Here is a 12,833-nt window from a genome sequence, read left to right on the forward strand (position 1 = left end):
CAATACTATATGCGAATACTTTGATATTAAAGATAAGAGATGTAATTATGACCGGCAGATAAGAATTTCGTGTTGCTCATGTTTCCGGAGGACTCAAATTCTCTTGCAAACGCTGTACGCGCCAAATTTGTTACCATTGGACTGGGCCTCTCAGAAGTTGTTTGTCAACTATCAACAAAATATGCGGTAAGTTTCTTACTATCTATTCCTTTGTGTTAGATAACTACACATTTATCAACATTATTAATGAATCATACAATGTAATAACTGTGCAAATGAAAGTTTGATTTGGAAGTAGTTGTTCTCGATAAACTAGCGAGCTCGCTACAGTAGCTAACGTTAGCTAAACAAGCCAGCCTGGGGGGGTACTAATTAAGCTAACAGTACTATAGTTTCTAATACACACTTTCTTTCATATTTCTAAATTATCTTCACTGTCTTTCACAGAGTCAAAAGAACACTCCGTTTGGAGGACAATGACAACGTGAGTTAAAGTAGAATACATCAGTGATTGTCATGAGAGAATTTGAGCTTAATTAACTTACTGTTAACTAGCTGAATTGAACTGGCAATTTTGGGGTGTGTGAGTTCTGTTCTGCATCATAACGTTAGTTCTAATAAGCATAACCAGGAGAAAATGTAATGGGTAAATGTATTATTTGTGTGTCTATGCACAAAGCAGACACCAGCCAAGAGACCTGTACCAGACAGGAACTACTCCCCATTGACTGGTACCTGCCAGACGAGTCCAAGTGCAACTCCCCAAGCTGGTACAGTAAGGCATGACAAAGAAATAACCTCATAAAATCAACAAACAAAACCAAAAATATTTGTCACATACACAGTTTACAGCCAGTATAAAAGGTGCAGTGAAATGCTTATTAGCTCCCTCAACAATGCAGTACATTATGCAATACCAACAATAAAAGAGTAACACGTAAAAGAAGAGGTAGTATGCAGTAGCAATAAGGCATGGTGGGTGTGGTATATGGCCAATATACCATGGCTAAGGGCTGTTCTTAGGCATGATGCAATGAGGGCACTTACTGCTATAATAAACTGGTTACCAACATAATTAGAGCAGTAAAAATAAATGTTTTGTCATACCTGTGGTATACGTTCTGATATACCACAGCTGTCAGCCAATCAGCATTCAGGGCTCGATTCACCTACTTTATAAATGGTAATAATGTACAGTATTTAAATTTATAGCTTGTTCAACATAAAATGTTAATGAATTTGCATACCATTGCGACATTTTGTACTTCAACAGGTAAAGCCAAAGCCAGTGGGAAAACTGCTAATTCCCTTAAACCACAGGTGCCACAGACGGAAGTGGAAATGTGAGTACTGTAAATATCACAATGTCTCCATGTACACAACAGCAATACTGCTAAGCTAGCTATATATACACTGAACAAAAATATAAATGCAACCTGCAACAATTTCAAAGATTTTACTGAATTACAGTTCATATAAGGAAATCAGTCAATTGAAATAAAATCATTAGGCCATAATCTGTCTTCACAATACTGGGAATACAGATATGCATCTGTTGGTCACAGATGCCTTTTAAAGGGAGGGACGTGGATCAGAAAACCAGTCAGTATCTGGTGTGACCACCGTTTGTCTCATGCAGCGTGACACATTTCGGGAACTGGAACATGCTGTCGCGTAAGAGAGGAGCATTTATATATTTTTGTAGTATGGAGAATTTCTGGGATCTTTTATTTCAGCTACTGAAACATGGTACCAAAACTTTACATGTTGCGTTTATATTTTTGTTCAGTATATAATAATAATGTCCTGTTTGTTGAAGATGTCTCCATTTTATTAAGAAGGGGGATATATTTCAATTGCCACACTTGGCTGATGGTCATTATGACAAATCATAATTTAATGACAGGAGACATGCAACGAAGTGGATTCATCATTGGCCGAATTATCAGTGATTTACATAGCACTAAAAATAGTTGGATAAGAGTACTTTAAGACGAGGGCAATTTCCTTCCCCAAAGCATACCCATTTTGAGTCTGTTCTATCCATCAAGACAAGCATTAGTTTTGAATTTTATAGTGCAGTCATTTAAGAGGGATCTATTTAAATGTTACCATTCAAGTATGGTTATGACGTATTTGATAAACTAGACATGCTGTCATTATGGGATATTATGAGAGTTTTAACTATAGCAGTAGTATAATCATATATCTCTAACCTATGATTTGAATGTATTTAACACTTCATTTGGACATTTAATTAATTTGGACCAGACTACATGCCATCAGCTCTAAACTGGAAGCATCAGTTGGCGCATTTATCAAGGCAAGGCAAGAGCTGAAGAAAATACTGGTGAGTAAAAAATGTTTTGTCAAATTTCCCTATCGATGAAAAAGGACATTTAGTGCTTACATCATAGCTCCAGTTTGAGTTACAGTATATGATAGCCTTAACCTTGATTTTTGCTCTGGCATTCTCAGGTCATTGCATGCACTGTAGGGGCAGTTTATATTTGATGTTAAGGAGCTGCTCACCCTTTTCATATTGATCTGAGAAAAGTGATGTATTGTTTTTGGAATCAGGCTGCAGAGGGCAGCAGTGAGCTGAAGAGTTTCTTTTCTAGAGGCTCTGCTGACCTGAAGACCGAACTGAGGAGGCACAGAGAACTTGGTGAGTGGGGTTTTTACCACTTAGTATAACCATACAGTATATGGTATGATGGCAAGGGCCATTCAAAAAGCTATTGTGCAGGTGTAGGCAACTAGATTAAGCAGCAAGACAATTTTTGTCGAAGCAGATGGTCAGGGGGCCGGAACATAATTATACTGAACAAAAATATAAACGCAATGTGTAAAGTGTTGGTTTCATGAGCTGAAATAAAAGATCCCAGAAATGTTCCAAATGCGCTAATTCATCTCAAATTTTGTGCACAAATTTGTTTACATCCCTGTTAGTGAGCATTTCTCCTTTGCCAAGATAATCCATCCACCTGACAGGTGTGGCATATCAAGAAGCTGATTAAATAGCATCATCATTACACAGGTCCACCTTGTGCTGGGGACAATAAAAGGCAACTCTAAAATGTGCAGTTTTGTCACAACACAATGCCACAGTTGTATCAAGTTTTGAGGGAGCGTGCAATTGGCATACCAGAGCCGTTTCCACAGAATGTAATGTTAATTTCTCTACCATAAGCCGCCTCCAACGTTGTTTTAGAGAATTTATCGGTACGTCCAACTGGCCTCACAATTGCAGACCATGTGTGACCATGCCAGCCCAGAACCGCTACATTTGGCTTCTTCACTGCGGGATCGTCTGAGACCAGCCACCCGAACAGCTGATGAAACTGAGGAGTATTTATTTCTGTAATAAAGCGCTTTTGTGGGGGAAAACTAATTCTGATTGGCTGCGCTTTGCTCCCCAGTGGGTGTGTCTAGCTCCCAAGTTTGTTGGGCCTATGCCCACCCAGATGTACTAAATTAAACTAATTTTGAGCTGAATTCCTGGTGATTTTGCTGTCTTTTTTTACCCCAAAATTGAAATCTCTACCAATTTATTATGATTATTTTTACAAAAACTTTTGGGGGGACGAACCAAAATCACTCGCAGGCCGGTTTTGGCCCGCTGGCCACCTGTTGCCAACCCCTGCTATAGTGGAACTAAGTACAGTAATACACTGAAAAAGCAATAGTCCCTAGAATTTGTGACAAATGTTAGTTTGGTTTGTAAACTACATTTAGTTAGTTACTAATGAATAGTTAGTTGGGTCCAGGGGTTACTTAGAGCAAGTAAATGGTTGTCAGATATTTTGTTTGTTACTTTCTATTTGTCAGTGTGCTTGTTGTCCAAAAATGTTATGAGATTTGGAACATATTTTCAGCATCTAAAGCGGAGTCATGCCTCGGCGTGAATGGTGCTGGCCAGAGCCGTTTGCAAGGTAATTGCTACTCTAATTATGAATTAACATTTTAAAGTGTTTAGGATAAACAATACTTTATTGACACAATCATATCTCAGATTATTTTCTACTAAGTGTGGTAGACACTTGTAAACTCAGAAAAAAAAGAAACGTCCTCACTGTCAACCGTATATTATCAGCAAACTTAACATGTGTAAATATTTGTATGAACAATAAGATTCAACAAGTGAGAAATAAACTGAACAAGTTCCACAGACATGTGACTAACAGAAATGGACTAATGTGTCCCTGAACAAAGAGGGGGTCAAATTGAAAAGTAACAGTCAGTATCTGGTGTGGCCACCAGCTGCATTAAGTTCTGCAGTGCATCTCCTCCTCATGGACTGCACCAGATTTGCCATAACTGTGAGATGTTACCCCACTCTTTCACCAAGGCACCTGCAAGTTCCCAGACATTTCTGGGGGAATGGCCCTAGCCCTCACCCTCCGATCCAACAGGTCCCAGACGTGCTCAATGGGATTGAGATCTGGGCTCTTCGATGGCCATAGAAGAACACTGACATTCCTGTCTTGCAGGAAATCACGCACAGAACGAGCAGTATGGCTGGTGGCATTGTCATGCTGGAGAGCCATTTCAGTATGAGCCTGCAGGAAGGGTACCACATGGGGGAGGAGGATGTCTTCCCTGTAACGCACAGCGTTGAGATTGCCTGCAATGACAACAAGCTCAGTCCGATGATGCTGTGACACACCGCCCCAGACCATGATGGACTCTCCACCTCCAAATCGATCCCGCTCCAGGGTACAGGCCTCGGTGTAACGCTCATTCCTTCGACGATGAACGCGAATCCGACCATCACCCCTGGTGAGACAAAACCGCGACTCGTCAGTGAAGAGCACTTTGCCAGTCCTGTCTGGTCCAGCGACAGTGGGTTTGTGTCCATAGGCGACGTTGGTGCCGGTGATGTCTGGTGAGGACCTGCGTTACAACAGGCCTACAAGCCCTCAGTCCCGCCTCTCTCAGTCTATTGCAGACAGTCTGAGCACTGATGGAGGGATTGTGAGCACTGATGGAGGGATTGTGTGTTCCTGGTGTAACTCGGGCAGTTGTTGTTGCCATCCTGTACCTGTCCTGCGGGTGTGATGTACTGATCCTGTGCAGGTGTTACACATGGTCTGCCACTGCGAGGACAGACAGCTGATCGTCCTGTCTCCCTGTAGCGCTGTCTTAGGTGTCTCACAGTACGGACATTGCAATTTATTGCCCTGGCCACATCTGCAGTCCTCATGCCTCCTTGCAGCATGCCTAGGGCACGTTCACGCAGATGAGCAGGGACCCAGGGCATCTTTCTTTTGGTGTTTTTCAGAGTCAGTAGAAAGGCCTCTTTAGTGTCCTAAGTTTTCATAACTGTGACCTTAATTGCCTACCGTCTGTAAGCTGTTAGTGTCTTAGACTGTTCCACAGGTGCATGTTCATCAATTGTTTATGGTTCATTGAACAAGCATGGGAAACTGTGTTTAAACCCTTTACAATGAATATCTGTGAAGTTATCTGGAGTTTTACAAGTTATCTTTGAAAGACGGTCCTGAAAAAGGATGTTTCTTTTTATGCTGAGTTTAGCTATTAAATAACTTTTTTATGATGAGATCATGTGCTCTGAGAAAGGTCAATAGGGCCAAAACATTAGCAGCATGTAAAATGAAAAGCGTATCAGTGCGTGGGCTCCTCTCCTTTTGACCAATATAACACCATAAAACTAATAGTTGCGTTTTCTTGTCCATACATTCAGATGAGAAATTTCCTGCATTGAATTGGGTTGTAATTAGATTAGATGTTATTATGATGGTGACTTTTCTCTCGTATTCCTTAAAGGGACAATCTACAGTTCAAACAACTACAAAGCAATCACCCAGCCAGTGTTTTGGTAAATAGCTGAGGGATGGGGCTAGAGAAATGTAACAACTCTGAAATTTACACAGCAATTGATGCAAGGACTGACCATCCATGAAATCAAAATTATAGTATTACCCATGTTTTTAGGCATGTTTTGTTTACAAACAAAGGAGTAAAACAAGCTTGTATTTTGAGTTCTGATGGGGTATGAACTAAGCTCATGAGTCATTCATACGTTATATTCAATCAATGGGTATATGGATGTAGCAATCGCAGATTTGCCCTTTTAAATGAAGGGCTAGTAAGAAAACAACATGTTTTGTTTATATGAGCTGGTTGACATGGGTGTGATGGGTTTGAATGCAGTCACATGGACAGGCTTGGGGCTATTAGGCTTTGATCTGATCTACTACTAGGCCTATTTATCACCATTTATCCAGTATTCATTCAATGTGTTTGTCTGTCTCCATTTTCCAATAGAAAAACTATCATCTTTGGAGAAAAACAACATTTTGTTTTCCCAACACAAACACAATTTCCCAGGCAGAGAATTAATTAGATTATTTCAGGCACACATTATGCCTCCAGCAAAGCTATACTTGTGATCCAATCACATAATGGTGATTTGTGGAAAATGAATAGGGGGATTGTCAGGGAAGTCGGGCTTGTTTTCTGATAAGGTCGTTGGAAATTGTTTTAATTAGTTACAGTGAAGAAGCGTAACATATGTGTTGCCTTGTGGCCCCACACCAGAGGAACGTCACATTTTCTATCACATGGTGGAGCATGGAATTTATCGGTTGTGCATAAACCCCCTTACAACAACTAAGTTCGCATCGTCAAACTAGATAGCTAGGGGAAGATAATAGCTCCTCTGTTGCCTTGAGACACATTTTTAAAGTAAACAAACTTTTTATTAAAGGCAGAGATGGCGAGCGGAGCGCTGGCTCATATCTGTGCTGTGTAGGAAGCGTGAAATCCAGACCGATGATGGTGATCGTGTCATGGAGGCATGGTTCTGCTTCCCAGTGTAAAATGTTTTAGACTCGCTGGCTGTGGCATTCAGGCCCTGCATTCATGTATTAAATGCATAGAAAAGTGTAACTGCTTTGTCAGGGTGACTGCGTTCTTCTCAGCCTGCATTACATTTATAGTTTGTTTTATTTATTTAGCAGTTCTGACCATTAGGCTAGATTTAAGAGTGTACTCAATTGCTTTATAATTGATCTAAAGTGTAACAGTCCTGTCGAATATGGTAACTGCCGTGACAGATTGTTTATGTAAGCCTACATCCTCGAGGCTAGTATAAGTTTGGGTATGTGTTTCATGGGGTGATGGGTAAAATATAGTATTTTACAACGGTAGTAGATGAGAATGTAAATCTAACCTAATATCAGGCCTTCCCAAGGAGGTCACCAGAATGATTGATTTATAGATTTGATAAGTTCTCTCTTATAATTAATTAACTGTCAGCTTTTCGTGTAGTCAGTTAGTCCACAATGAATGCAATACAAATCTGATGTCATACAAATCTGATTTGGTGATTGGATTATTCTGCCTGCACTCTCCAGGAAACGCTGATAGGCTGTCGTAAAACAAACAAACAGTTGTAGTTAAGGGAAAAAATGCTCAATTTGGGTCAAAACAATGCAGTTCAAAGACACTCTGTTAACTAATTCACAGAACTAAGGGTCATATTGTGTGGCTGGAAAAGTAGAAAACGCCTGCTGAGTTGTGTGAGCTAAGCATCCTGTTTTCAGTGTCTACACTCCAGTGTTCCAGAGAGCGCCTGGTAAAAGGGAAAGCCCTAGGCGTCCTCTGCTTTGTGACTAGAGCATGACTCAACACGGGGGGCCCCACAAGGGTGCGTCCTAATGCCGACTGTGCTCCCTGGCCTCACACAGTTCCAACTCCATTATCAAGTTCGCTGACGACATGACCATAGTCGGCCTGATTACCAACATCGACGAGACGACCTAAAGAGAGGAGGTAGACACTATGACGGCCTCAACATCAGCAAAACCTCAACATCAGCAAAACAAAGGAGCTGGTTGAGGACTTCAGGAGGAACCAGGCTGGACACGACCCAATCCTCATCAACGGGGCCGCCGCGGAGACGGTCAAAAACATAAAGTTCTCCGTGTACACATCTTCGAAGAGCTGAAATGGTCAAACCACATGGACACCATGGTGAAGAAGGAACAACAGCGACTCTTCAACCTCAGGAGGCTGAAGAAATTCTGCCTGTCCCCGAGGGCCCTCCCAGTGTTATTTATTTTCTACATTGTAGAATAATAGTGAAGACATCAAAACTATGAAATTACACATATGTAATCATGTAGTAACCAAAAAGTGTTAAACAAGTCAATAAAAAAAAATATATATTTGACATTCTTCAAATAGCCACCCTTTTGCCTTGGTGACCGCTTTGCACATTCTTGGCATTCTCTCAACCAGCTTCACCTGAAATGCTTTTCCAACAGTCTTGAAGGAGTTCCCACATATGCTGAGCACTTGTTGGCTGCTTTTCCTTCACTCTGCGGTCCAACTCCCCCCAAACCATCTCAACTGGGTTGATGTCGGGTGGCCAGGTCAGGTCATCTGATGCAGCGCTCCATCACTCTGCTTCTTGGTCAACTAGCCTTTATACAGCCTGGATGTGTGTTGGGTCATTGTCCTGTTGAAAAACAAATGATAGTCCCACTAAGCGCAAACCAGATGGAATGGCATATCGTTGCACAATGCTGTGGTAGCCATGCTGGTTAAGTGTGCCTTGAATTCTAAATAAATCACCAACACTCTCACCAGCAAAGCACCATCACGACTCCTCCATGCTTCACGGTGGGAAGCACACATGCTGAGGTCATCCATTCTACTCTATATTACAAAGACAGTGGTTGGAACCAAAAATCTCCAATTTGGACTCATCAGACCAAAGGACAGATTTACACAGGTCTAATGTCCATTGTTCGTGTTTCTTGGCCCAAGCAAGTCTCTTCTTATTATTGGGGTCCTTTAGTAGTAGTTTCTTTGCAGCAATTCAACCATGAAGGCCTGATTCACGCAATCTCCTCTGAACAGTTGAAGTTGTCTGTTACTTGCATTTATTTGGGCTGCAATTTCTGAGGCTGGTAACTCGAATGAACGTGTCCTCCTGCAGCAAAGGTAACTCTGGGTCTTCCTTTCCTGTGGCGGTCCTCATGAGAGCAAGTTTCATCAAAGCTCTTGATGGTTTTTGCGACTGCAAAAAGTTATTGAAATGTTCATGTCTTAAAGTAATGATGGACTGTCGTTCTCTTTGCTTATTTGAGCTGTTCTTGCCATAATATGGACTTGGTCATTTACCAAATAGGGCTATATTCTGTATACCACCCCTACCTTGTCACAACACAACTGATTGGCTCAAACGCATTAAGGAGTAAAGAAATTACACAAATTAACTTTTAACAAGGCGCACGTGTTAATTGAAATGCATTCCAGGTGACTACCTCATGAAGCTGGTTGAGAGAATGCCAAGAGTATGCAAAGGGTAGCTACTTTGAAGAATATAAAATGTATTTTGATTTGTTTAACACTTTTTTTGGTTACTACATAATTCCATATGTGTTATTTCATAGTTTTGATGTCTTCACTAATTTTTCTACAATGTAAAAATAAAACCCCTTGAATGAGTAGATTTCTAAACTTTTGACTGGTACTGTATTTGTATTATTGTTTCATTCACTTCTTTTTGACCTGCACTGCTCGGGGCTTAATAATTTCACTGTACCCTGCATTTACATCTGCGACCCTGTGCATGTGACTAAACTCACCTCATTGTTACCTGCGCCGTGTTGCGGTAACACCAGCTCTTAGATCTGGGCTTTGAGACTGATGCTGTCTCAGGGGCCAAGCAACGCCTCAAACGGCATCGCTCAGTACAGCGCCAGGCCACACACTGCCAAGACAGTGGGGTCAATCGACATTAATATTTGAACTTTGACGTCCAAACCTCTGAACCCGCTCCCTTTCTCTTCTTTCTTCAACGTGCCTGCTGTGGTGTTGAGTAGCGCTTACGGCCATTATTTAAGTTTAGCAAAAGTTTCGGTAAGCATTCTGGAGAAGTCACTTTTTGTGAGCAATCAGGGTTCAGGCAGACATAAATCCACAGAGTTGTCCAGGCATTACAAATACCCCAGTAGGGAGGACTCCTGCCTGTATGTGCTGATGACTACAGAATTGTAAAGCGAAGGCCATAATAATTCTGAGGCAAGTTTCCCTCAGCAGAAGGTATTGATTATTTGTGTGTGGTGAGAGATTTGGAAAATTCAATTAAAGGAGTTGTGCAAAGGATTCGTAAATTCTCCCTCCGACCTGTACAGAGACATTTGTTATGATCTAAATCTATGTTGCACTTCACAATATATTTTCTTAGAAGCATAAAAATAAATAACATGTAAACAGATCTGCTTACTACAGAAATACATTTTATTTTCTCAGAAGCATTTAGTCATGGGCAACCCACTGACACGCGCACATCTTCTGGGCAGTAACAGATTTTTATTGCCATTTTTCCATAAGAAAATCCTATATAATGTGAATTTTGAGGTGGGAAAAAATGAGGAGAAAGGGGACTGCTCAGCAGTATAAAAATTGATCAGGCCATAGATGGGTCCATGTTGGGGAAGATTTGTATGTCAGCAGAGCAGTAATGTGGTGTATTAAAGACAGGATTCCTTAAATGTAATCAAAGCGCTGGGGTGGTTTCCCAGGGCTAAGGCCCTGGCCTCACCACGATCTAACACATCAATCCTCTCATCAGACACATGCCACCTGCTTGGGAGGAGTTTTATGCTTTTTGATTAAACACACAGCTGTAATTAAAGAGCAGTGATGTATATTATATTAGAGACTATTTTGGTGACAACTGAAGCCGGGCTGCACTGCTGCAGCCTCAGACTACGCATTCCTTCAGATATGATTTCAGTCCTTTGGATTTTGTCCTCCAGTGAAAAATTATTTAGAAAAATTCTACCTCTGGTAATATTGTTACCTTTTAATCAATTAGGCAAATATTTAGTAACATCTGTATTTCACTAGTAAATCAAACCACTTAAGCCTACAGATTTGTCTGGTTGTGAATGGCAGTCCTCTGAGAGAAGTTAGTACTGTATTCTCTGAATTATTCATTTTCTCTACAGGCGTTGTCCAGGCTGGCAGCTCCTCTGATTTCCTGAAATCCATAATGGCCTTATAAAGGTACAACAACTCAGATGGAGCCTATAGCTTTGTCTTTATGAATCAGGTTTAAAGATCCATTATACTGTAACACATTGTTCAATTGTCATCACACGTTACTTGTTTGTTTCCTCCTAGTAAAGCTACATGAGTCAGTATGTCTTCCTATTGAGTCTGGTGATATTGCATTACTGTGTAACAGACAGCAGGGTTGCACTCATGTTTTCCTCTCTGACGTCCCCCTTGCAGGTTTCTGCTTAGGGAGCCGCTCAACTCAACTCTCAACAGACCGACGGCAAATGGAATAGCAGCTCTGCCTTCTCTCACGCGGTGGTGTACATGTTTCCTCTTCGGAGACGGCTGGATGATGAATATAGAATCTAAGCTGTCATTTGTGAGGCAGAGGGATGTCTCGGAGGCTGCCTGTCAGTCATTGGGGGGAATGTGTCAAAGTAAAACGCCTTAGACATCAGACAGGTTTACGCCGAGCCCTCACCGCTGACAAATGTTGACTCTACAATAACTGCCGCTATACAGTGCTGAGAAAATGTTCTTTCAGTGAGCGAACGCCCTCGTCCCATTAGACCTGATGCTATATGAAATCCACCCCCACCATGTCCTCTAGCTACCTCGAAAGGTGAAGGAAACTGAAATATAGGCTCTGAAAGGCTAGTGCACACACACACACTTCATTCTTTTGCTCTTTATTTGGCTGTGCCAGGGAAGGCAGAGGGCCTCTTACAGCCTGAGCGACCTAAGCAACAGCTGGTGTGCACAGACACATTTCCTATTTCTGCCCAAGGTGGATCATGTAACTCTCACTTTATCAGCCTTGGAGGCCGTGTGAAGGACAAAGCGAGCACATCCATAAACAAATCTAATGTTTTCATACTGGCCCTCTGGAGGTGAGAGAGGGGACCCTTGGCGGTCTTACACCCGCCACCTCTCCCGCTACTTCAACCCACCTTGCCTCCTACCCCCATCACCTTAGACCTCTACCCCACTAACCCTTTCCTCCTAGAGGGTCTCGCCAGCCCTCCGCTCTTCATTTGACTGTGTCATGAAGCGGATGCGGCAATGACGTTACCTGTGACTCGTCCTCCCTGTCCCAACTGACACAAACTTCTACAGACGTGTTAAACTGGAGCATCGGTACATTGCCGCAAGCAACCCATCTGTCTAGAGACTACCTTCCTCCCAGTCGATCCACGGTAGTAATTTTAAAGCCACAGGCCTCTGGTTGTCCCACCCTTTCGTGTTATAGGATGCAGGGCCAGGCCAGCGGCTGCAGATACACAGCGTAGCAGCGGCCCTCAGTGACCCGATAACATTTATAGTAGTAATGGATTTTTTTTAATGGCTGTCATTAACTCACAGGCAGAGAGGGGAAAGATTGCTTGTACTGTTTTTTTTCTGTGGTATTTCAGCTTTATGACATTATGTTCAGATATGTCATCTTCCATCATCCTTGTTTTAGGGCCTGTCGGACCTGCCACTGCTTTTTTGTGTTGAAATGCATAGCCCTTTGTGGACTCCTTGTTTTCCAATTTGCTCATTAATCCCCCTTCCTCTCCCCTGTAACTATTCCCCAGGTCGTTGCTGTACATGAGAATGTGTTGAGTCAACTTACCTGGTAAAATAAAATTGTGTCTAGGTGTTGTAATGAATATTTCTTTCAGCTAAATTAAATGGTTGGAAGACATGGTTTGGCTCATTATTGTCTGGCTACAACATACCACAACACTTACCACCAGTGATTGAGCTAGCTTTGAGGATTTTATTGAAACATCGAGTCTGTGCTAGCA

At 41.9% G+C, this 12,833-nt stretch overlaps 1 protein-coding gene across 2 annotated transcripts; it reads left to right on the forward strand.

Annotated features, from left to right (window-relative positions):
* The first annotated feature begins 86 nt into the window (after window positions 1-86).
* itgb3bp (integrin subunit beta 3 binding protein) lies at window positions 87-12,730 on the forward strand. Of its 2 annotated transcripts, none has more exons than XM_071346256.1 (9): window positions 87-186; window positions 448-484; window positions 683-770; window positions 1,274-1,343; window positions 2,272-2,350; window positions 2,581-2,668; window positions 3,879-3,935; window positions 10,992-11,049; window positions 11,278-12,730. In XM_071346256.1, the coding sequence occupies exons 1-8, from the start codon at window positions 182-184 to the stop codon at window positions 11,045-11,047; spliced, it is 480 nt and encodes a 159-aa protein (XP_071202357.1). In that variant the 5' UTR covers window positions 87-181; the 3' UTR covers window positions 11,048-11,049; window positions 11,278-12,730. The 2 variants fall into 2 exon arrangements, with proteins under 2 accessions (XP_071202357.1, XP_071202356.1); XM_071346255.1 differs by having other exon boundaries at window positions 680-770; window positions 11,278-11,413.
* The last annotated feature ends 103 nt before the right edge of the window (window positions 12,731-12,833 follow it).

The sequence above is a fragment of the Salvelinus alpinus genome, chromosome 16 (assembly GCF_045679555.1).
Source record: "Salvelinus alpinus chromosome 16, SLU_Salpinus.1, whole genome shotgun sequence".
In the NCBI taxonomy this organism is placed as follows: Eukaryota; Metazoa; Chordata; class Actinopteri; order Salmoniformes; family Salmonidae; genus Salvelinus; species Salvelinus alpinus.